The sequence below is a fragment of the Sciurus vulgaris genome, assembly GCF_902686455.1.
Source record: "Sciurus vulgaris genome assembly, chromosome: 7".
In the NCBI taxonomy this organism is placed as follows: domain Eukaryota; kingdom Metazoa; phylum Chordata; class Mammalia; order Rodentia; family Sciuridae; genus Sciurus; species Sciurus vulgaris.
This window is the reverse complement of record NC_136467.1, coordinates 114,894,051-114,919,417: the sequence shown is the minus strand read 5'-3', so window position 1 is coordinate 114,919,417 and position 25,367 is coordinate 114,894,051. Positions and strand designations below refer to the sequence as shown.

Here is a 25,367-nt window from a genome sequence, read left to right as displayed (position 1 = left end):
TGTGTCTCAGTGGTTTAGTGCCCCTGAGTTCAATCCCCAGTACAAAAAAAAAAAAAAAAAAAACTCACTGAATTGGTAGGCTGGCATTGAATTTGCCATCCTCCTGCCTCAGCCTCCAAAGTAGCTAAGAATAGAGGTATGTGCCACCATGCCCTCCTTATGTCAACTTTGATGGCCCTCACTGAATATTATAATTGATGGTAGCAAAATGATGATTTTTCTAATTGTACTACCCTAGCTACATTTATTGGCTGGAATTTTTCCATAAAGAAAAGCTTTTTCTTCCTCTCCTTTCATTATGAACTCACACATTTGCTTTTAGGAATTTTGCATTCTTTTTTTTTTTTTTTTTTTGTGGTACTGGGGATTGAACCCAGGGCCTTGTGCTTGCAAGGCAAGCACTCTACCAACTGAGCTATCTACCCAGTCCCCTATGTTCATTTTTTAAAAAACTTTTTATTATGAAAAATTCTAAACATGAACAAAGTAGACAAACTGTCATGAGCCCCATGCTCCATCAGCTGCGGCACATACCAGCTCATGGCCGCTCTTGGTCCACCCCTACTCTAGCCTTTGTCCCCCTGTGCAGTGGGATTTTGAGGCTAATTCTGACGTGCTGGTTCATCTGTAATGGTTTAATGTGTATCTCTAAAAGTTCATGTGTTCTTTTTTGTATTCAATGTCTTGTAATCTATTGCCTTCCTTTTAGATGCTCAAATTGTCCCAATTTTGATCATGGAGGCCTGTTGGCTCCTGTACTTTTCCTCTGTACACGTCTTCTTCTCTGAGCACTTCCTTGCTTTTTGGCACAAGATGTTGTAGGCTTACCTTGAGATTCCCTTGCCTGGAACCTTGAATCAGTATTCTTCAAGGAGCCCAGTGAACTTAAGTCTTAATGCTGGGAGTAACTTACAGATTTTATACTTTCTTGTAAATAGATTAAAAATTTTAAGTCAATGATTAAAGCAGATGATTTATAAGAGTTTAGCCTATCAAACAAAAGTAAACACATTGTCATAAATCCAAAACTCTTTAGATCTATAGATTTAAAATTCTTTGATATAACTGAGCCTATGTTGCCTGCAGCACCTCCAGCGCAGTGGGTGTGGGAGTGCGGGAATCAGGCTGATTCTCTACTCAAGTCTCCAGCCCTGACTTCGCCTCGCCAATTCCCTGTCCCCCTCCAGCCCAGCCTACCTACCTTACTATGGAATTTCAAATATTCAGACATATTTCAAAATCTAGATGTTCTTTTTGGGTGTGGTGGCACACACCTGTAATCCCAGATACTCGGGAGGCTGAGGCACAAAGATTGCTAAATTCAAGGCCAGCCTTGGCAACTTAGAAAGATGCTGTTTCACATAACAATAAAGAGTGCTGAGCTGGAGTTTTAGCTCAGTGGTAGGGCACTTGCATAGCATGTGTGAGGCACTGGGTTCTGTTCTCAGAACCGAGTGTAAATAAATGAGTAAAATAAAGGTTCATTGACAACTAAAAAAAAAAAACTGCTGGGGATGTAGCTCAGTGCTAGAGCACCCCTGAATTTAGTCCCCGGTACCACACACAAAAAATCTAGATATTCTTGTTTTCTTCTTCTATACTTTTTTTTTTGGGAGGGAGGGGGTACCTGAGATTGAACCCAGGGGCACTTAACCACTGAGACACATCCTCAGTCCTTTTTATTTATTGAGACAGGGTCTCACTAAGTTGCTGAGGCTGACCTCAAACTTGCAATCCTCCTGTGTCAGCCTCCCAAGTCACTGGCATTGTAGGTGTGCACCACCACACCTGGCTTTTGTATACCTTTTTTTTTTTTTTAATGTATATTTTGTTGTTGTTGTTGTTAATGAACCTGGTATTCATTCATTTATTTATTTATTTATTTATTTATATGTGGTGCTAAGAATTGAACCCAGTGCCTCACACATGCTAGGCAAGCACTCCACCACTGAGCTACAACCCCAGCTCTCTCCTGTACCTTTTTAAATTATCGAATCCTATAAATTTGTTGAAAATATCTCGTATCCATTCTTTCCAATAATAGTGAAAATAATCATTTTATTAACAATGACAGGGACAGTGCTGGAGCTGCACATGTCCTTTCTAAACCTTTTTCTTCTACTTTCTGTAAGTAGCACTGTTGGTTCCATGTCATAGTAGAAGAGGTAGAGGCTCACAGCATAACAAATTGCTTGTAAAGATCAGACTTACCTGCTAGCTATTGATACCATTTTCCTTCCCAGCTCTCTCCTTTTCTAAGACTTTAAGGAAGTCTTTGAGAAGGAATGAAATGTAATGGAAAAACTAGAGTTGGCTGAGTAGTCAGAGCTGAGTCGTTGATCCTGCTCTGCCAGTGAGTGATTCTGTGGGCTAAGCTCCTATCTTAAATTTGCTGAGCCCTGATTTTTTCCTCTGTAAAGTGAGTAACTCTAACTGAGCAATAGAATCCTCAGGGAGCTTTTAACAAATGTGGATGCCTAAACCTCACCTTCATAACTTCTGATTTAAACAGCCTGGAGGAAGGGCATTAGGCATCAGCATTTTCCAAAAGCTCCCTAAGTGATTCTGAAGTGCAGCCAGGGTAGAGAACCAGCAGTCTAGATGATTTCCACAGTCCATTGCAAGCCTACCATCTCCTAATTAGACAATTGTAGTTGTCTAGGTGATTAATCTGCCTTCAGTCTCTTCTGAAAGATGGATTTCCACTATTTAAGCCTCCTAGAACATTTACTTGGTGACTGAACCAAATCATCTGGGAACTTCCTGTTCCTCCAGGAAGAAGTACAGATCGCTAGTCCACAGTCAGATTTCACTGATCAAAGCCCTCCATTCAGCAGGGCTGATCCTCTGTGGTGTCCCCTAAACAGGCCAGGCACATAGTGAGTTTGAACCTTTATTATTGGTATCCACTGCATGTCCTTCTCCACTCTATCTCGGTTTTTCTCTTCTTCAGGGCCCTATCCCTGAACTTGTGATCGCTTGGCTGTAGGGGAAGAATAAGGATGACACAGGGGATCCTAACAGAGATGTTCAGGTTCACTGAAGTAGGAAAATGGGAAGAGATTTTAGTTTGAATAGAAATTATTAAATTTGGTTTGGGATGTGGTTGTCAAGTATGAGGTTCCCGAAGGACAACCAGGTTGAATGACAAATAGCTATATATGTCCTAAAGCTTAAGAACATAAATATGGACTAAAATGGGACTGATTAGCATATAAATTGTAATCAAAGCAGTGGGAGTGGATGAAATGGACCAGGGACAGTGTGTCAATAGAGAAAAAAGTCAACCAGAAGAGAAACCCCAGAACATCTTAACATTTAGGGGATGGACACAGAAAGAGTGAGGAAGAGTAAAGCCAATAGGGATCAGCCTCTTGGAGGATGAGAAAAGAGAATGGTGGAGGTAGGAGGGAAGAGGGCCTCAGAGTGGAGCACCACTAAGATAAGGACTGGGACACTTCTGATAGATTTAGCACCTAGGAGGCTGTTGGTGTCCTTGCTTAGACTTGTTTCCAAGGAATTGTCGGTGCAGAAGCCGGACTGCAGTAAACTGATGGAGCAGGAGGTGCAGTAATGCGCAAAGACAACTTCAGAAAAATGGAGGTTGCTGATGGTGTGGTAGCTATGAGGATGTGTAGGGTCAAAAGGAATTTTGTTTTTAAGCAGGAAACACTTGAAATTTTCTTCAAAGTGGAAGGGAAGGAAAACATGCATTCTAGAGCACTGGCAGGATTCTCTGTAGGCCTTAGGCCTCTTCCATTGTAACAAGAGGGAGGGGAAAGATGAATGTGGCCATGCAGTTTGTAGTTTGTTGGTAGAAAGCCCCATCTGTCTCTAGGTTTGAAGATAATGAAATAGCATTCAAAGCAAAATGGACTAGGAGAACGAAAAAAGTTTTCTAGATGGACATGAGGCTCAACTAATCTTGAATACCATAATTATGGTACACTACTAATCTGTTGTGTTTCAGTGGGCCTGTGCTTTCTGGATGGTAAATTTTTCAGTGTTTGGTACTCTTTGGCTGTCTTCTCTGTGGTCACCCCAATGGTGTGGACACTGTAGATAGTCAGATGTCTTTATCAAGGTACTTTGGATTGCAGCTATCAGAAACATACCCTGACATGTTTAAGAGAATATGTTCTGTGAATGAGCCCAAGTCCTGGGAGTATAGTACAATGCTTCGTAAGGGTCAGAAACCAGACTCTGCTGCTCTTTGGAACCCTTTAAGATAATATGGCCTCTTCTCTGTTCGTTATTGTTTTCTCTCACCAATTTCCTAGACCAATGACCACCCAATGCTATCTTTACATTATTCCAAGTAAAGCATTTAACAGCCACTAGCAAGTACAGTGATTTCCAAACTTAGCAATGCATCAGAATCAGCTGGAGAGCTTTTAGAAATTATAGATTCCTAAGCACAACATTGGATTTCTGAATCAATTTTTGTGGTCACAACCCAGAAACTCCCTTTTTCTGAAGTTCCCCAGGTGTTCTTTTTTTTTTTTTTAACAATTTTTTTTTTTTATAACTTTGTTTTACTTTTTATGTGTTGCTGAGGATGGAACCCAGGGCCTCACATGTGCTAGGCAAAGCATACTACCACTGAGCCACAACCCTAGCCCTCCCTGGGTGATCCTGATGTAACTCACATTTGAGAACCCTGCCCTTTTGGATTCACCTTTCACCCCAATTCTGAGAGTCTGATTAGACCTTAAGTGTTTCAGTAAACCATGACCAGAGGAGCCATGGGCAGCATGAGGAAGCAACTTCCTAGGGCCTCTGCTGCTCTGTGCAAGGCCTTTGTATGAGTTAGGGAAAAGTGCCCTTTTGAATTAAAGTACAGAAAGAACACACGCCTCTGGGTAGATAAACTGCTCTGCTGGCATGCTTGGCAATTTTAAAGGGGGACAAGGTATCCCTTCCATAGAATAACTTAACTACCCTCTGGCAGATAATACAACCATGTGGGTTTTCTTATATTGCATTAGCTAGAACAATTAGGTTGATGTTGAAAGCAGTGGTAAGAGGGGGCATCCTTGCTTGCTTTGTTCTTGATCTTAGCAGGAAAACTTCAAGTTTCTCACCATTAAATATGTTAGCTGGGCATGGTGGGACGTGCCTGTAGTCCCAGCTTCTCTGGATGCTTAGGCAGGAGAATCACTTGAGCCTTAGGAGATCAAGGCCAGCCTGGGCAACATGTCAAGATCCCATCTCAAAAAACAAGTAAGTCCCGATGGGCTGTGGGTGTAGCTCAGTGGTAGAATACTTGCCTAGCATGCTCAAGGCCCTGGGTTCAATCCCCAGCATCTAAAACAATAAAATAATAATAATAAAGTATGTTAGTTCTGTTTTATTGTAGATATTTGTATTAAGTTGGAAAAGTTCCCATCTATTCCTAGTTTGCTCAGCATTTTATTGTTGTTGTTTTCATCAATAGGTGTTGTATTTTGTCACTTTTTCTGCATTTATTGATATGAGCATGTGATTTTTTTTTCATTAGCATATTGAGATAACATACTTTTTTTTTTTTTTTTTTTTTTTTGTGGTGCTACTACCACAGATCAAACCCAGGGTTTCATCCATGCCAGGCAACCAGGCAAGTGCTGTACCCCTGAGTCACATCCCCAGCCTATCTGCCTGCCTTCTTTCCTTTCTTTCTCTTTATTTATTTTTGGTACCGGAGATTAAACCCAGGGGTACTTTACCACTGAGCTACATCCCCAGCCCTTTTTATAAATTCTTTATTTTAAGACAGAGTCTTACTAAGTTGCTTAGGGCCTGACTAAGTTGCTGAGGCTGGCTTTGAACTTGTAATCCGCCTCAGCCTCCTAAGCTGCTGGGATCACAGGCGTGCACTACCATACCCAGCTTCTTTAACCTAAATATGTGATAGTTCATATTGAGTCTTTTTTTTGGGGGGGTGGTCCTGGGGGTTGAGCCAGGAGTGCTCTATTCCCAGCTCCTTTTATTTTTTTGCCAAGTTGCCAAGACTGACCTTGTTTTAGTCAGCTTTTTTGCTGCTGTGACTAAAAGATCTGACCAGAAAAATTTTAAAGGAGGAAAAGTTTATTTGAGGGCTTACAGTTTCAGAAGTCTTAGTCCATAGAAGGCTGGCTCCATTCCTTGGGGGCTCAAGGTGAGAGAATATCATGGCAGGAGAGAGTGGCAGAATACAAAATATATACCCCAAAGCCACCCCCCAATTCCAGTCTCCTCCAGCCACACCCTATCACTTTAGTTAATCCCAGCAGGGATTGATTCACTGATTGGGTTAAGATTCTCACAACCCAATCATTTCTCCTCTGAACCTTCCTGCATTGTCTCACATGTGAGCTTTTGGGGGACACCTCACATCCAAACCATTACAGACCACAAACTTGCTATCTTCCTACCTCAGGCTCCCATTTAGTTAGGATTATAGGTCTATACCACTGTGCTTAGCCATAAGTTATTTTTTTAAATGTTTTTTAGTTTTTGATGGACCCTTATTTTTTATTTATTTATATGCAGTGCTGGGAATCAGACCCAGTGCCTCACACATGCTAGGCAAGTGCTCTACCACTAAGTCATGACCCCAGCCCCATAAACTGATTTGTAAATATCAAACCAACCTTGCATATCTGGCATAAGTCCCAGTTGGTTGTGATATGTAATTCTTTTTATATAATACTAAATTTTATTTGCTAAATTTTGTTGAGGATCTTTACATCTGTATTTATGAGAGATACTGGTCTTTGGTTTTATGTTCTTGTAAAGTCTTTTCTGATTTTGGTATTAGGGTAGTGCTGACCTCATAAAATTAATTAGGAAGTTTTCCCTTTGTGTCTTATCTTCTGGAAGAGATTATAGAGAATTGGTAAGATTTCTTCCTTAAATATTTGGTAGAATTCACCTATGAACCCCTCGAAACCTGGTGCTTTCTGTTTTGGAAGATTAATTACTGATTAAATTTATAATTTAAATAAGGATTATGATTTAATTTATGATTGATTTATAATTAAAATCATCTTATTTCCTCTTGTGTGAGTTTTGACAGATTATCTTTCAAGGAATTAGTTTTATCTTAGTTATCAAATTCATGAATTCATTGGCATAGAGTTGTTCATAACCTTTTATTTTTCCTTTTTGTGTGCTAGGGATTGAACCCAGGGCCTCACACGATGCTAGTCAAGCACTCTACCACTAAGCTATATACCCCATCCTAGTATTCTTTTAATATCCATGGAATATGAGGTGATGTCCCCTCTTTCATTTCCAATGTGGTTAATTTGTATCATCTTTTTCTTAGCTTGGCTACAGACCAATCAATTTTATTAACCTTTTCAAAGAATCAGTTTTTAATTTCATTGATTTTATATCAGTTTCCTGTCCTCATTTCATTGATTTCTGCTCTACTTTTTATTCTTTTTCTTCTACTTTTTTTTGGAGGGGTACCAGAGATTGAACTCAGGGGCTTTTGACCACTGAGCCACAACCCCAGCCCTATTTTGTATTTTATTTAGAAACAAGGTCTCACTGATTTGCTTAGGGCCTCACTTTCACTGAGGCTGACTTTGAACTCTTGATCCTCCTGCCTCAGCCTCCCCAGCCACTGGTATTATAGGCATGTGCCACTACACCTGGCTGTTTTGGTTTTCTTTTTTTTTTTTTTTTTTTTTTTAACTTGTTTTTGTTTGTTTGTTTGTTTTGTGTTGGTGCTGGGGATTGAACCCAGGGCCTTGTGCATGGTAGGCAAGCACTCTACCAGCTGAGCTGTATCCCCACCCCTATGGTGATTGATTTTAGATCTTTCTTCTTTTCTAATACACATATTAAATGCTATAGATGTCCCTCTAAGCACTGCATTTGCTACATTCTACCAATTTGTTTGTTTTTGTGATGGGGTCTCACCATGTTGCAGACTGACCTTGAACTTCACACTCTTTCTGTCTCAGCCTCTCAAATAGTTGGGATTACCGGCATGTGCCACTGCATCCAGCTTCATCCTCCAAATCTGACAAATTGTATTTTCATTTCCATGTAGTTTCTCTTTGAGAAATTAGGGAAGGAGAAGAGAATACTTATGAGAGATGGAAGGAGGCCAAACTCATCCTTTTGTCAGGAACTCACTTTCTCAATAGTGGCACTGATCCATTCACCAAGGCAAAGCCCTCCTGACCTCATTGCCTTTTAAAGGCACACCTCTCAACACTTGTTGCATTGAGGATTCATGGGATTAATACCTGAACTTTGGAAACACATTCAAACCAAAGAATCCCACCCCCTGACACCCAGAATTTATGTCCTTCTCACATTTATTCTATCCCAACAGCCCCAAATCTTTTTTTTTTTTTTTTTTTTGCGGTGCTAGGGATTGAACCCAGGGCCCTGTGCTTGCAAGGCAAGCACTCTACCAACTGAACTATATCCCCAGCCCGCCCCAAATCTTTTAACTCACTCCAGCACCTTCTTAAAAATACAAAATGCAGAGTCTTACCTGAGTCAGATATGCCTGACACTCAAGGCATGATTCATCCTGAGGCAAATTCCTTTCTAGCTGTAAGTCTGTAAAATTAAAAAGGTAATACGTTTCCAAAATACAGTGGTACAACAGACATAGAATAGACATTGCTATTCCAAAAGGGAGTAGTAGGAAAGGAAAAAGGCAGTGACCGGTTCCAAGTAAGTCCAGAACCCAACAGGGACAAGGTCATCTACTTTATATGCATCCTCCTGTCACCCTGGGGTAGAAGTTGGGTCATCAAAGGCATGGGCAGACCCACCCGTAACTTTGTTGGGCTCAGCCCATCAAGCAGCTCTCAAGGGTTGGAGCCTCTTGTCTTCAGCTCTTCCAGCTGGTATGGCATGCTGCTGGTAGCTTAATAGTTCTAGAGTCTTGAGGTACGTTTCAACATGGGCTTCCAGGCTGTCTAGTACATCCTTTGAAATCTAGGTGTTGGCTGACTTGGCCCCACAGTTGTATACTGTGGGTACTAGAATTAGTACAACATGGACATCACTAAGGCTTACCACTTGTGCCTTCCAGCGTGGCTACATGAGGTATACCCTTTCTGATTGAGCCATTGCTGGGACAGCAGAGAAGTGGTGCACTGGAAGGCAGGAGCAAAGTCCCAAGGTAGCCTAGGGCAGCAAGCCTATGAGGGCACCCCAGTACCACAGCCACTGAATCACTTTGGCCTCCTAGAGCTCTGGGCCTGTAATAGGGAGGGTGGCCTCCAAGATGTCTGAAATGAGGAAGTGGGGTGTGCATCACCGTGACAGTATATGTTTAGCATGCCTGAGGCCCTGGGTTCCATCCCCAGTACCACCACCAAGACAAAAAGGTCTCTGAAATGCCTTCAGGGTCATTCTCCCATTGTCAATGAATAGCCTCTGGCTTTGGCACCCTTGCATGACACTTTTTTTGTTCTTTACATGACTGGCTGAAGAATTTCCGAATTTTTACATTGTATTTCCTTTTCGATTATTAATTTAATCTTTTAATAATTTCTTTCTTCTCTGGTTTTTACTGTGTCCAATAAAATAAGCCACATAGATCCTTTAATATTTTGCTTAGAAATTTCTTTCTCCAACTATCCTAGTTCATTGCTCTTAAACTCTAACTTCCATAAAGCCTTCAGGTATGGACACAATCAGCCAAGTTCTTTGCTATTTTATAATAATGATGGCCTTTATTCCAGTTTCCAATACCTGGTTTCTCATTTTTGTCTAAGATCTCATGAGACTTGCCTTCGTTGTCTTTGTTTCTACCAGCATTATGGTCATGCCCACTTACATAATCTCTAATAAGACTAATTATTATTATTCTAATAAGAACTTCCTAGAAATTCTTCAGAAGGCCCCTTCGTCTGATCTCTCAGCAGAATTGCCCTTAACATTCCCATTATGGCAATACAGGCTTCTTATTCTAGCTTGCTCCTCCATCCTCTCCAGCCTCTGCCCATTATTCAGTTCCAAAGCCACTTTGACATTTTCAGGCACTTTTCACAGCTGTACCCCACTTCTCTGACCCAGTTGTGTGTCTTAGTCCATGTTGAACTACTGTAACAGAATAACAAGAGTGGGTAATTTATAAAGAACAGAAATTTATTTCTTCTCAGTTTTCAAAAATAAAAAGTCCAAAGTCAAGGCCAGCCTCTGGTGAAGACCTTATTGTATCATTCTGTGGCAAAAGGGTAGGAAGGCAAGAGATTGCATGCACTCTTGCAGAAGAGAGTGACAAAAGGAAGGGAAACACTCCTGCAGAATGTTTTTTGACGTGGCATTTTGTTGTGTTGCCCAGGCCAGTCTCACTTGACTTAAGTAATCCTCCCACCTCTGTTTCCCTAAAAGCTGGGACTAGGGCTGAGGAGATAGCTCAGTTGGTAAAGTGCTTGCCTCGCATGCACAAGGCTCTGGGTTCAATTCCTCAGCACCACCCCCAAAAAAGAAAAAGTTGAGACTACAGGTGTGCACCTCCATGCCGAGATAATGGGCTTCTTAAGGTCACAGCCCTCATGACCTATTCACTCTTAAAGATCCCAACTGTCAATACTATTGTATTAGAGATTAAATTTCCAATGCATGAATATTAGAGGCTAGAATTGGATATTTCCCTTGTTCTGCATAAAAAGCTAGAGGGGGCTAGAGTTGATTATTTGCCTTCCTCTGAATAACTAGAGTCTGAATTAACCCCAGCAGATTAGGCTTTACTAAAATAGTGTCTCCTAGGGAAGCCTTGTTAAGAACAGAATGCTCTGGCATATTTCAAAACGCTTCCTTTTCCCTCCCCCTGCAGGAAGCACGAGGAGATTTTTCTCTGATATTCACTGTGAGGACCTGGTAGAACTCCTGGAGGTAAAACTCACAAAAGTGTGAGGATCCCCTCTGCCTAGTTCCCCCTGAGTTTGTATCTCTCAGGCAGGCCACACTGAGCCTCCAGCAGTTTGTCACTTAAGGTTTTCCTTTCCCTAGTTCCTGTCCATAGGTTTCAGGTCTGGTAGATCATGATTTTCTGCCTCTGTCTACCTGTCACTTGCCTTGTTGCACATGGCAGTGGTTTGCCCTGTGGCCTCACTTCTCTGACAGATCTAGGGAGAATTCTTTACTTTTCAGTTTGTTCAGCTTTTAGCTGTTAGAATAAAGACTTGTAAAACTTCCTTAAATGTCAGACCAGAAACCTGAAGTCCTTGTGTATTTTCCAATCTTACTGGCCCCAACCCATTTTTATGGCAGTGGGGCAGTTACCAGAGATTTGCTAGGTAAACTCCACATGATCTGCTTCATTAATGAAATGTGTTGTTTGATAGATATTGTCTTGTTAACATGGAATTGGCATTTTTCAGAGTATATGGTGGAGGGAGAGAATTGATACATGAAGTATTTGAGTACAACGGGATATATCTATAGGTCCACCTGTTGCCAAAATCAGTGGTCTAAAGAGTTAAAATTGTCCACGTTAGTAGAATTCTTGGAGCCAAATTCTGAACAAAATGCAGATGGTCACCACTTAAAGTGTTTCAGCTTAATGATTTTTTTGACTTTAGAAAGGGTTTATCATCCTAAATTGAGGAGTATCTATATACTTAAGTAGTTTTTGTATTTGTGAAGGGAAAAAACACTTTATTTTCTTTTTTGTGGTATTAGGGATTGAACTCAGGATTGCTTCCGACTGAGCTACATCCACAACCCTTTTTGCTTCTTATTTTGAGACAGAGTCTCATTAAGATGGTGAGGCTGGCCTCAAACTTGCCAAGGGTAGCCTCAGCCTCCCAGGTAGTTGTGATTACAGGCATGGGCCACCCACCATGTATTTCAAGAACAAGTCTTCTCTAAAAGTTTTCTAAAGTTCATGAAAACAAGATGATGACAAATTTTATTTATGGGAAAGATTGTTAGCTGGGGCAACTTAAAATTTGGGGAAATGGGAGGAAGTTGATGGCTTCTGAGTGTGGGGAGGATGAGGCTGGGGAGGCAGAGACCCCTGTGACTTACACCTCAATGAAATTCACTTATTTTTATTGAACAACCCTTTACTGTGTGCTCACCATAGTTCAGGTCCTGCTCTGACTGGGCATATGGCAGTGAACAAGACAAACCCAAGTCCTGCCTTTATGAGAGGACTGGGAGTGAACAGCACACCAGTGAACTTCTACAGACAGTGTAGACCTGACAGCAGAGCTTTCCAAACATTCAGGCCTGGTACATCAAGGAGATTCCAATATAGGGGCCAGAACAAGATCCCCAGTAGATGATGATTGCTGTCATCATACCCCTACCTGTGCCACCCCCAGCCTCTGCCCCACAGTGTAACAACCGGAGTGAGTATTCTAGTCCCAAGAAAAGGCATACAGTTCAGCCCATGGAGGTAGTTAGAAGATGAAAATGCACGAATATCAGTGCTTAGTACCCACAAAAGCAAGTAAGGAGATTTTAAAAACACTTATCCCAAAACATATTCCCAGAGGAATCATCCTGTTTTAATAGACTGTACAGTACTATATAAAAATCTCCTCAAATGATAGAAAATTCTCTTGCTTTGATGCTAGGTTGTTTTTTCGTTTTCTTTTAATCTTTTGTATTGTGAAATAGAAAACACTTAAGAAGAATTCATAAAACGTAAAGGCATTAGGCTGGGATGTGTCTGTGGCACAGTGGTAGAAAGCTTGCCTTGCCTTGCCCACAGCCTGGCCTTGGGTTTAACCCCCAGCAAAAACAACCAAACAAAAAAGCATAAAGCATAGTTAAAAAATTATAGAGCAAATACCCATGGAAAGTACCACTCAGCTCAAGAAAGTGGATACCGCCAGGTGCAGTGGTGCACATCTGTAATTCCAGCAACTTGGGAGTTTGAGGAAACAGGATCACAAGCTCAGGGCCAGCCTCAGCAACTTAGTGAGACCCTGTCTCAAAATAAAAAATAAAAAGGGCTGGGAATATAGCTCAGTGGTAAAGAGTCCCTGGGTTTAATCCCAGTACCAAAAAAAAAAAAAAGAAAAAAGAAAAAGAAAGAAAGGTGAAGGAAGGATTTTTCCTCCTAGCCTCAGTCCTCCTGGCTTTTTTTTAGAGATCTTGTGTTTGCTTTTCTTGTAGTTGTACTATATGTGCATGCATGGGTTTTGTTTCATTTGTTTTTGATAACCAGGAGTCATTCCAAGTCATGTCTGATAAATTAGGTGAGAGATGAAACTGCTAATACCATTTTTAACAAAAAATAATGTGAGCTAAGTATAATTCCAGCAACTCAGGAAGCTGAGGCAGGAGGATTGCAAGTTCCAAGGCCAGCCTTAGCAACTTAGTGAGACCCTCTCTCAAAATAAAAAAGGAAAAAATAACAGGATGTAGCTCAGTGGTATAACATCCCTGGGTTTATTGCCCATTACAGTAAACCAAAAAGGTCTTTGCTCTGAAGCCATGAAGATGACTTTCTTCTATTCAATGTGAACCAGCCATTGAAAGAAATTCCTAATATTTGTGCACTGGCAACACACTGTAAGGACTTTTGGTCATTTGAGCATATTAATTCTGGTTCATGTATTTGTCTTTTGATCTCATTTTTTTCAGAGTCCCACCAGCTTTGCCCTGGTAAACCACATTTTTCTACCTTTGACCTAATTAGGTGTTTCTTCAAGGTGATCCCAAGTGTTCATGCCCTGGACATATTTGTGGAAAGGGCATATAGTTACTACTTGCCCTAGGTCTCCTGCAATATGGGTGTCCTCCAGGTAGAGAGATTCCCTGTAGCAGAACATGAGGAATCAACAAGGGGAAATGCAGTGGAAACTGGAAGATTTTGAATTGACCTTTCCACTTGTTGTTTTCTTCCTAAGAATTTGTTGGTTATCTGCCTACAGTAGTACAGATTTGCCCTTCCTTGCCAATGGAAGAATGAGAAAAGAGACCATTTCTGACTCTAATGATCTCCTCTGGTCTTGCTTGGGTAATGTCAGAATCCTTCTCATTTTTATATTAGAAACAAAAACCAAATAAATAATTGTTTCAAACAGAAATGTTAACATGACTAGGCCACTGCCAAGGTCTGTGTGAGCACCCAAATGTGAATGGAGGGTGGCAACATTGTACTTGAGACACATTAGTTTATGTCCCCAGTGGGGGATAGAATATATAATATGAAAACAAAAAAGCTCTGAAAAACCAACTGCCTTATGAAGTAGTAGTATCATAGCTGAGTAAAGTTTGATGATACTTTGAAAATCTTTTATCATCTTACTTAAAAACGCATTATATAAATTGGGCTTGGTGGCACATTCCTGTAATCCCAGCTGAGACAGAAGCATCACAAATTAGAGACCAGCCTTGGACCCTTAGCTGAGACCCTTTCTCAAAATAAGTAAAAAGATCTGGGATTTAGCCCACTGGTAAAGCGCCCCCTGTGTTCAATCCCCAGTACCCTCAAAAAATGCATTATAAAAAAACATACTTTAAAAAAAAAAGAAAAATACATAAATATACTTTTGGGCTGAGGCTGAAGCTCAGTGGCAAAGCACATGCTGAGCATATGGGAGGCACTGAGTTCGATTCTCAGCACCATATAAATAAAATAAACAAATGAATAAAGGCATGCTGTCCATCTACAACTATAAAATTTTTTAAATTTTTAAAACATACTTTTTTTTTTAAGAACACCTATTAATTCTTAAATACTATTAAGCTCAGTGGTACAGCAGTTACCTAGCATACATAAGGCCCTGGGTTTGATCCATGGCATAGGAAAAAATTTAAATTTATATCATCCAGTTCATCTTCCATGCGCTTGTTGCCTCCAAGTGCAACAAACAGTCCCAGGTGAAAAAAATATTCTGATGTCAAGTCAGCATCCCCTCTGAATGGTGTTGAGAAAATTCAGTGTGCCTGTAGATTTTAGAGGATGCACTTTGCAAAATTCTTCCAATGTGATAAGATAATCATGTTTTTAGTTTTGTTTTGTTATATAATCTGAAAGTGATGCCAGGTTGACAAAAAGACTTGTTTGGCATCTTAAGTCATCTATTAAAGCTTTTAATAATGAAATTAATTTTTCCATCTTGGTTATATGTTTCACAGGCTCAGAAAAAATGTTTGAATCAGACCTCCCCCATGTCCACTTCCAAGACTGCAGACGGCCTGAGGCAAGCACAGATCCCTGGGCTCTTGAGCACAGCACTGCCAGGTCAGGAGCCTTTTTTAAGCTCTCTGCAGGCTGTCCCTGTCCTCCCAACTCCAGAGGACACTCTCACCTCCCTCATTCTGCTTGAAATCTTTGACTAAATCTCATCTCCACTCTGTTCTTTTTTCTTTATCTGTTCCACAGCGAAATCTGGTATTATTTAGCATACATGACGGCGATTATCCTCATGTTGCTTTATATACGTTTAGAATCCTCCCACTTCCCAAAGCGGAAAATACTGGTGGGTTGTATCTGTCATTTTTCTCTAAGACTTTGAACACCTGTAACTACTCAATTAATGCTTTAAAAAAAAAAAAAAAAAAGAATGAAAATTTGTGCATTCCTAGTCAGTTCCTTCTTTGGGACTCCTTTCCTTAAGTTGTATTTTGGGGTTCTGAAGTACTTAAGGCCTATTTCTGAGAATAATTTGAAATTATAGCATTTGCAGCTCCTGTTTATTACCATTAGTTTAATTAGATATATTTATTACTTAAATAGTCTTTAGCAACCCTAATCTCTGCCTCTAAATGCCACCCCCTGCTCCCTTCCTTCCCTCCCTCACAACATGCATCCACAATAAAGAAATTCCTTTCAGCCGGGTGTGGTGGTACACCCCTATAATCCCAGTGATTCGGGAGGCTGAGGCAAGGAGAACTCAAGTTCGGGGCCAGCCTCAGCAATTTAGCAAGACCCTGTGTCAAAATAAAACAATAAAAAGGGCTGGGGGTGTAGCTCAGTGGTAGAGCACCTCTGAATTCAATCCCCAGCATAACACTAACACACACACACACACAAAGAATCCCTTTCAGACTGCTTGGTCATGTGCATATGCTGGGCAGTAGGAGTATAGAGTGGACCTGACTTACCATTTCTGTTGAACATGTCTTCTGTATTAATTCCAATAGGACAGGATTCTGGAAACAAAGTTATGCCGGCGTCTTTAGGAACTGCACAGCCACAACAGGAAAAAGCAGTTGGAGCGTCTCCTGGCCAGCCAGCTGTGCAGGTAGAAAACTATTTGCACAGCTCCTTCTTCATAATTTGCATAACTGAGTGAAAGTGTGGTTGTGTCATCTGCTTTATGGTTGCTGTCCAGCATTATGTGCACAGCCAGCCTGCCCCTGTATGCCACAACAGTGTGGCCACTGAAGATCTTCCTGATGGGCCATGCCTGGTCATATTTCTGTTTCTAGCATGAATGTGTCTAGTGTATTTCTGACATGTTCACAATGCTTCATGAATCCATCATTTCCCTGTCAATGATATACCAGCAGGGACTGTGGGTGTAGCTCAGGGGTACAGTACTTGTCTAATGTGTGCAAGGCCCTGAGTTTAATTCCTAGTAGTGCAAAAAGAAAAGAAAATACACACATACCCATCATCAGATCAAAGCAGATCCGTTCTTGGTGATACTGAGAAGGGTTTTATTTTTGTTTGTTTGGGGTTTTATTTCCTTTTTCTTTCTTTTTTTTTTTTTTTTTTTGGAGTATTAAGGATGTAAGCTATATCCCCAGCCCTTTTTATTTTCTATTTTGAGACAGAGTCTCACTGAGTTACTCAGACTGGCCTCAAATTTGCAATCATCCTGCCTCAGCCTCCTAAATTACTAGAATTATAGGTATGCACCACTGTACCCTGCTGAGATTTTTTTTTTTTTTTTTTTTTGTAACATCCAGAAATGTATGAAGTAGGCAGCCCCTTTAGTTTTTTGACTCAACTTTGTCTTTTAAATCTAACATTTCAAACTACTGGTCTACAAAAGAAGGGGAAAAAAAAAAAAAAAAAAAAAAAATATATATATATATATATATATATATATATATATATATATATATATATATTCGTCTTTAGCTTTACTAAGGCCTTCATTCCATCTTCAAGAAATTTACCAATTAATAGTTTGATAAAACTTGCTGCAGACTAGGCCTACCCTGGCATACCCAGTAAAGGATCTGCTTATTTCTCAGGTTCTCCCATAAGGTGTCTTTTTTTCCTTAATGATGTAAGAAATGCCTCTTAGACTTCACACCTCGATTACATGTAACAAGAGCTTCAAAGTGTTTGCTCCCTCATTTACCACTGAGAAAATGGATTAATTAGTATCTACTGAGTTTTCAGATGTTCATGATGTTGGCACCCCACTCTTCCAAAATATAAAGATGCTTTTGTACGAGTTTGAGTGTTTGAGTGTTAGGCTTTAAAGTACAAACTGAACCAAGCTTGGTGGCAGGTATCTGTGGTCCCAGCTACTAGGGAGGCTGAGGAGGATCACTTGAACCCGAAAGTTCAAGGTCTGGATGGGCAACAAAGCAAGACCTCATTGCTCCCCCCAAAAAAAGCACAAACTGATACAAACTTGAGTTCTTTCTAAGCAACTGACAGTGCAGCTTTCTATACTCCTAACAGAGTACAACTTCACTACATGGAATTTGTGGACTTGTTTTATATTTTAGCAAGGCACATCTGGAGCCTTACAATATGCTCTTAATAGGCAATTGAAAAATATTTGAAACATAGTGACCTTTATGTGTAACTGTATTCCGCTTTTTTCAAAAGGGAATAATAAGAGGTGTTTTTTATCTTTAGGTGGACAGTCATTCAGGAGGACAAAAAAGGCCTGCTGCAAAACAGCTAACTAAAGGAGCTTTGTGAGTCACCTTTGGAAATGACAAATTAAATTTTAACATTTCTCCAGGTCCCTAACCTTCAATACATATACTACAGAAGTCAGGTTATTATGATTAGTTTATTAGCCTTTTTAAAAAGTGCTTTGAAAATCTTTTCCTGTGCTTTGATTTCATTAGGACCTATGAATATATCAGATGCAGCTTGAGTGTACTGTTTGCTCTTCTGTTCTTAAGGAGAATAGTACTTTGTCTCTTTAGAGACAAGGAGTCTCTGAGGAGAAGCACAGCTTGATAAGCTTCTGCATTTAAAAGCACAAGTTTAGTTGGCCAGTAATCAGCTGTGGCCAAAATCTGTGTAATCGCCCACACGAGAATGGATGATGGGAACACTGCTTTTGAGGTCACGGTCATAGCAATGATCCACAAAGTACAAAACTGAAGGAAAAAACCATACTGCCGAGCTATGAAAATAACATTCCTGTATATCTTATTTTCTTTGCATGCAAATAAGCACCATGATTAGATTTGATTTTCTGACATGACTGTCCATCAACACTGGCATTTCTCTCTTAAAGCATTCTCCAGCAGTTACAGAGGGACCAAGCCCATGCTGTGACACCTGACAAAAGCCAGTTCCGATCACTGAGTGACGCGGTGCAGAGACTGCTCTCCTACCATGTGTGCCAGGGCTCCATGCCTACTGAGGAAGACCTGAGGAAAGGTAAACAGGCTGCAGCCCTAGAGACCACCCTGACACCAGGTGTCTTCCCATGCCCTCCACAGAAAAACAAGAGCCACATCACCCCCTGCTGGCAGATAGGTTGTTGGTTTTCATCACAGATCTACCTGTTGCCTATGTACTCAATTTCTCAAGCCATATATAGGACTATGCCTTATTCTCAATAATCTGTGAAGGGGATCCCAAAATATCATGAAATTTTATTGATACTCTGGGGATTAGTGAATGGAAAGCATTGTTTGGGCTGCTAACTGCAGATGGAATGACCTTGAACTACATCACACTGAGCTTTGTCCTTGCCCTAAGTTGTTTGACCAGTTGTAGACGGTGACTTTAACCCCTACCTGAACCATTCCCTAAAGTCCCACAGTGACTCTAGAGCATTGGCCAAATTTCAGGAAACTTGACAAAAAGGTTAAGGACCAGGGCCCCTTCTCCCACCCTAGAACTCGGCACATTTTGAGGCCTGGCCCTGCTGCCTCTCCTAGTTGTGTAACAAAGTTCTACCCGTCCTTCCGACGCCCACTGCCAAGCCCTGACTCCCATCAGTGCCCTCTACCACTCTAGTTCCTTTCTCAACTGCCACAAGTTTTGCTCTTCCTGGCAGGATCTCTGATAGCAGAGTACCATGGTGTCTATCAATCCACTGAGCACTTCTCTGGAGATCCAGGGAGTCAGGTGAAGACCCAACATTAAACAGAGATGTGAAGACTCTGAGAAGAAGGGTGAATTAGAAATGTAAAGTCTTTGGAGACTGAAAGATAAAGAATAGAGCTACAGACCATGACCTGGACTAGGTTGTGTCTTTACGTTAACCTGGTCTGCCCAGCACAGACAGTTGGGTTTCATTGTTCCTAGTGTTTTAGTGTTTCATTTTGTTGGAAAGGAGTACAGGCTTAGGTCATCTAAACTAGCAGATCATTGTGTATTCACTGATATTTGTTCCTGGTCTCTTATGTGAATTTATTTTGTAGGTGATATTCAAAGGTATTATGGTTTTGGTTTCCTAATTGAAGTTGAAATAAGCTATATTAAAATGAGTTTCCATGAGCACATGGACAGTGAGGGAAAACAGTGCAGAAGCATGATGCTTAACAAGGAAAAGCTAATCAAAGGAAAGACTGCCACAAACAAGTGCTATTTGAATAATGGAACAGTGCATTTCAGTCTTACTACATAAAAGATATAGGGCCCTGGGATGTAGCTCAGTGGTAGAGCATTTGCCTAGTATGTGTGAGGCCTAGGTTCCATCTCCAGCATCACCAAAAAAAGAAAAGAAAGACGACGTGGTGGCAGGCACAGTGATGCATGCCTGTAATCTAACTGTGGGTGGCTGAGGCACGAGGATCTCAAGTTTAAGGTCAACTAGGCTAACTTGGCAAGACCCTGTCTCAAAATTTAAAAGATAAAACAAAAATTAAAAATGAACTAAAAATTAAAAATTCTGGGGGGCTGGGTGCAGTGGTGCATGCCTGTAATCTCAGCCACTCGGGGGGCTAAGGCAGAAGGATCAGAGTTCAAAGGCAGCTTCAGTAAAAGCGAGGTGCTAACCAACTCAGTGAGACCCTGTCTCTAAATAAGATAAAAAAATAGGGCTGGGGATGTGGCTCAGTGGTCTAGTGCCCCTCAGTTCAATATCCCGGTACCTAAAAAAAAATGTTCTGGGAGTATAGCTCAGTGGTAGAGTACCCCTGAGTTCAATCCCCAGAATCATTAAAAAAAAAAAAAAAAAAAAAGACCTAGTGATTTACACTCTCTTATTATTTCCTCTCCCTCTCTCTCTCCCTTTTTCTTTTTAAAGTGGACAATGAATTTGAAACAGTTGCCACTCAGCTCCTTAAGAGGACCCAAGCTATGCTTAACAAATACAGATGCCTGCTCCTAGAAGACGCCATGGTAAAGTTGTGCTGCCAAGCATGTTTGTTTTTTACAGCTCCACAGGTCACAGCTACTAAATCAGAGAGAAAATGTTCAAGGAATTACATTTTCAAAACATAGTTTTAAAAGCACAGGTATTTAAGATTGTAGAAAAATTCACACTTACCCATTAATACAAATGAAAGCACCCAACATTTGTTGAACTGTGCTTAGTGAAACAGTACCATTTTCTTATTTAACAAACAAAGAGTCATTATGTTAAGTGAAATAAGTCACGCACAGAAAAACAAGTACTGTGTGGTCTCACTCATGTGAAATCTAAAAAAGTTGATCTCACAGAAGTTGAGAGTAGGATGGTAGTTACCAAAGGCTAGTGAGAATAGTGGGGAAGAGCAAAGGGGACAGGTTGATTGATGGGTACTAAATTGCAATTAAGAGTAAGAAGTTCTAGTGTGCTGTTGTACAGTAGGGTGACTAAGATAGTGATTACATGTTATGTATCTCAAAAAGCTAAAATAGCAGTGTGCAGTGGCACACACCTCTAATCCCAGCTACCTTGGAGACTGAGGCAATTTAGCAAGGCCTGTCTCTAAATAATAAGGGCTGGGGAAGTGTAGTTTAGTGCCCCTGGGTTCAGTCTCCAATGCCACAAAAAGCAGGGAGAAAAGCTAGAAGAATGGATTTTGAATATTTTCATTATAAAGAAGAGATAAATGCTTAAAGAGATATATAATGTTTAATGCAGTCACACAATGTATGCATGTATTGATACATTCCATAGTATTCCATTAACATGATTTTTATGTGTTTGTTTATTGTTAAAAATTAATTTATTTGGGCTGGGGCTGTAGCTCAATGGTAGAGCACTCACCTAGCATGAGTGAGGCACTGGGATCAATCCTCAGCACCACATAAAAAAGTAAATAGAAGGGTTGGGAATATAGCTCAGTTGATAGAATGCTTGCCTGTCAAGCACAAGACCCTAGGTTCAATCCCCAGCACTGCAAAAAAAAAGATAGATAGATAAAATAAAAGTTAAAAAAAAATTTTTTTTTTTTGCAGTACTGGGGATCGAACTCAAGGCCTTGTGCTTGCAAGGCAAGCACTCTACCAGCTGAGCTATCTCCCTAGCCCCAAAATTCTTTTAAAATGTATTTATTTAATTACCAGAAAATACAGGTTTGGTAAAGTAATTCCCCCAAGATCATACAGATAGTAGTTTGCAGAAGCCAGATGTGGTGGCATATGCCTATAATCCCAGCAGCTCAGGAGGCTGAGACAGGAGGATCGTGAGTTCAAAGATAGCATCAGGAACTTAGTGAGGCACTAAGCAACTTAGCGATAACTCATCTCAAAATAAAATTAAAAAGGGGGATTGGGGATGTGGCTTAGAGGTTAAGTACCCGGGTTCAATTCCCAATACCCAAAAAGAAAAAGAATCCTGATCAGAGCTTGGGCACAGACCAGGACTGCTTAAGAGCAATCCACACTCTGCTGCTGTCCACACTCTGCTTCTATCCACTGCCTTTCACCAGTTCACAGATGTGGGAGCAACATTAGAGGCACCTGCAATGACAGTTGTTCAGAATAACATTCTGAAAAGACTAGCTGATTTCAAAATGTTAAAATTAGTTTTGTTTTTGAGAGATCAGTAGCATACCACAAAGTTCACATTTAAAGTGTATACTTGATGGATTTTCAGTATATTCACAAAGTTGTGCAACCATCACGACTAATCCAGAATATTTTCATTACCCCAAATGGAAGCTTTTAAATTTAGTTACGAAGCACCAATTAATTACAGAAATGAATAAAACATTTTGGAGTGTAGGGTGGTGGCATACTCCTATAATCCCAGCTACTGGTTGGTCAAGGTAGGAGTATCCCAAGTTCAAGGCCAGCTGGGCAACTTAGCCAGACCTGTCTTTAAAAAAAAAAAAAAAAATTGTGCCACCAAAGTCTGAAATAGTTGTTCTCGTTGACAGCCATTTCTGAAATAAAACTCTTTTGAGACATCAAAAAAAATACCAGCTTTATAATTGGTGAGGAAGGAAATACTTATTTGGTCATATTATCTTATTTATGCCATGAATTTGCATGTTAAATAAGATTCAAAAATATTTTTTTGATTTTGAATATCCAAAGCCTTAATAAAAAGTACAGCCTTCATACACAAAGCATAACAATAAAGTAAAGGTCATTTTAATAAAAAGATTTCTAAGACATATTATTAAGTAGAGAGTAAGATAAGAAAGGTACAGAACAACATTGCCACCATTTGTGTGCAAAAATAAATTATATGCTGGGTGTGCCTGAAATATCTCTAGAAGAATATTTTAAACTGCTGGGCAGCTAATGCCTCCAGTGAAAGGCACTTGGTTGTGGTGGGTGTGCAGGGGAAGCAAAGAAGGAAGGCTTATTTTTGTAAGCCCTATAGAACCTTTTGAATTTTGTACCAGCATGTCGATTACCTTTCCTAAAAAAAAATTCCGTTTTAGCTGGGCACGGTGGCACACACCTGTAATCCCAGTGGCTCAGGAGGCTAAGGCAGGAAGATCACAAGTTCAAAGCCAGCCTCAGCAATTTAGCAAGGCTATAAGCAACTTAGCAAGACCCTGACTCAAAATCAAAAAAAAAAAAAAAAAAAAAAAATTAAAAAAATGGCTGGGGACATGGCTCAGTGGTTAAGTGCCCCTGGTTTCAATCACTGGTACCAAAAAAATTCAGTTTTAAAAAATGCATACTTGTGTGACTAGATGGGGCATGACCAAGAACCTCAACACCCAACTCTTGTTTCTGATTGCTTCATTTTTTCCAAATAAATTGTTTGCACTTAATAAAAGGCATCTAAAATGATTAACTTATCTCATTTTCAGCGGATCAATCCCTCTGCTGAAATGGTGATGATTGATAGAATGTTCAACCAGGAGGAAAGAGCTTCCCTATCCCGGGACAAACGTCTGGCACTTGTAGACCCTGGTAAGAAATGTTAGTGTACAAGTAGGGGAGGGTTATTGCCATGGTCCAGGGACCTTGAAACCTTTGGGGAATCTGTGTACTGACCCCTGGGTAAGTCCAGAAGGTAGAACACGAATTCTGGGGAGAAAAAAATAACAGATTGAGAAACATATATAAATATTCTGAGAAGTCTCCATTCTATAGAATTCAAATTGGAATTTTACATTTGGTTAAGTGACTTTTTTTTCTTTTCTTTTTTAGTATCGGAGATTGAACCCAGGGGCACTTTACCACTGAGTTATATCCGTTTTTGTTTTTGTTTTTGTTTTTGTTTTTGTTTTTGAGGCAGGGTCCTTTTTATTTTGATACAGGGTCTCCCTAAGGTGAAGTCTGGCCTGGAACTTGAAATCCTCTTGCCTCAGTCTCCTGAGCCTCTGGGATTACAGGCCTGCACCACTGTGCCCCAGCTGAATGCATGCATATTAGATTTGTCCCATACTCTGCCTTTTGAAAATGAGTCTGGAGCCAGGCATAGTAGCAAAGACCTCTAATCCCAGGTAATTGGGTGGTTGAGGCAAGAGGATCCCACCTTCAAGGCCAGCCTCAACAATTTCATTAGGTCCTAAGCATCTTAGTGAGACCCTGTCTCAGCCTCTAAGTAAATCCCCAGTGCCAAAAAAAAAAAAAGAAAAAAAAAAGGAACAAAAAGAAAAGAAAAAAGAAACTAAAAACAAAGAGGTTGAGGATGTAGCTGAGTGGTAGATTCCTTGTCTAGTATATGTAAGACCTTGGATTCAATTTCCAACACCACCAAAAATAACTTAAAAAAAAAAAATAGTAATGAGTTCTGAGCTGGGGGTGTAGCTCAGTGGTAAAATGCAGGCTTGGTATACAGCAGAAGACCCTAGGTTCAATCCCCAGCACCAAAAAAAAAAAAAAAAAAAAAAAAAAAAAAAAAAAAAGAATTCTGTTTACTTTTTTCTAGTCTCTAAAATTTTGGTTTGGTTTGGTTTGGTTTTTTGAGATAGGCTCTCACTATGTTACCCAAGCTAGGCTTGAACTTCTGTGCTGAAGGAATCCTCCCACCTGAGCCTCCCAAATAACTGGGACTACAGGCTAAATATTTTAAGTCAAATAACACTATGATAGTACACAATTTACCTTTATAATACCATCTATAAAAGAAATGTTTTTAGTTCTTTGCTGTTCTTCCAGTTCTGGTTTCCATTTGCATAGTTTATATACAATTATAATCATAGGTTGTATTCTACTTTTTTTCATTTAACATATCTTAAATTTTATCATGTTGTTATCATCTCCAACATAATTTTTTAATACATTTGAAGACATTAGCATGATAATTTATCTAATGCATCCCCCTGCTGTTAGATTATTATTTTCCTGTGGCTTTATTTTCATTCCACTGATGTCTTTCTGATACTTAAATATTAAGGTTATACCTGGGGTTTGATGTGACTCAAGAAGTTTACAAATAGAATATATGATCCTCACATTCAGACTAATGGGAAAGTCTGAAAGAAATGCTATGAACCGGGCTGGGGATATAGATTAGTTGGTAGAGTGCTTGCCTTGCATGCCCAAGGCCCTGGGTTCAATCCCCAGCACTACAAAAAAAAAAAAAAGTGCTGTGTACCTAGCAAGAGTCAAAAAGGAAAAGAATAATGTAGGATATATTTCTGTCCTTTTTTCTTAGAACTTGACATCTCCTAATCCCTTTTGGTGAATATGGCTTGTTCATAAATCCTCCTACTTTGTCATAGACCCCTGTCATGAGTGCCACTTGTGCATGGACCATGCTTCATTGTCCTCTGTATGGTGCCTGCACAGCCAGTCTTTGTTGGGTGGAATCATCTTTTTAGATTTCAAGTTACATTCCCTGGATCTCACATTTTGTACTTTAGTGAGCAAATTCATGTTCATTCTATACATATACTTTGTGGTTTTGTAGATGTCATCAAAGCCTTACTTCACTTTCGTTACTTCCAGAGTTAACACTTTT

The 25,367-nt window shown here is 40.1% G+C and overlaps 1 protein-coding gene across 5 annotated transcripts in view; it reads left to right on the top strand.

Moving 5' to 3' along the window:
- BICRAL (BICRA like chromatin remodeling complex associated protein) overlaps nt 1-25,367 on the top strand; it is a 73,344-nt gene that overhangs the window by 45,355 nt on the left and 2,622 nt on the right. For 4 of the 5 annotated variants that reach the window (XM_079147733.1, XM_079147735.1, XM_079147734.1 and 1 more), the window contains 6 exons: nt 15,043-15,148; nt 16,051-16,151; nt 17,732-17,793; nt 18,348-18,493; nt 20,313-20,407; nt 23,266-23,368. In XM_079147733.1, the coding sequence (XP_079003859.1) occupies nt 15,043-15,148; nt 16,051-16,151; nt 17,732-17,793; nt 18,348-18,493; nt 20,313-20,407; nt 23,266-23,368 (613 nt within the window). The remainder of the gene's footprint in view (nt 1-15,042; nt 15,149-16,050; nt 16,152-17,731; nt 17,794-18,347; nt 18,494-20,312; nt 20,408-23,265; nt 23,369-25,367) is intronic. The other variant, XM_079147737.1, reaches the window with a different exon arrangement.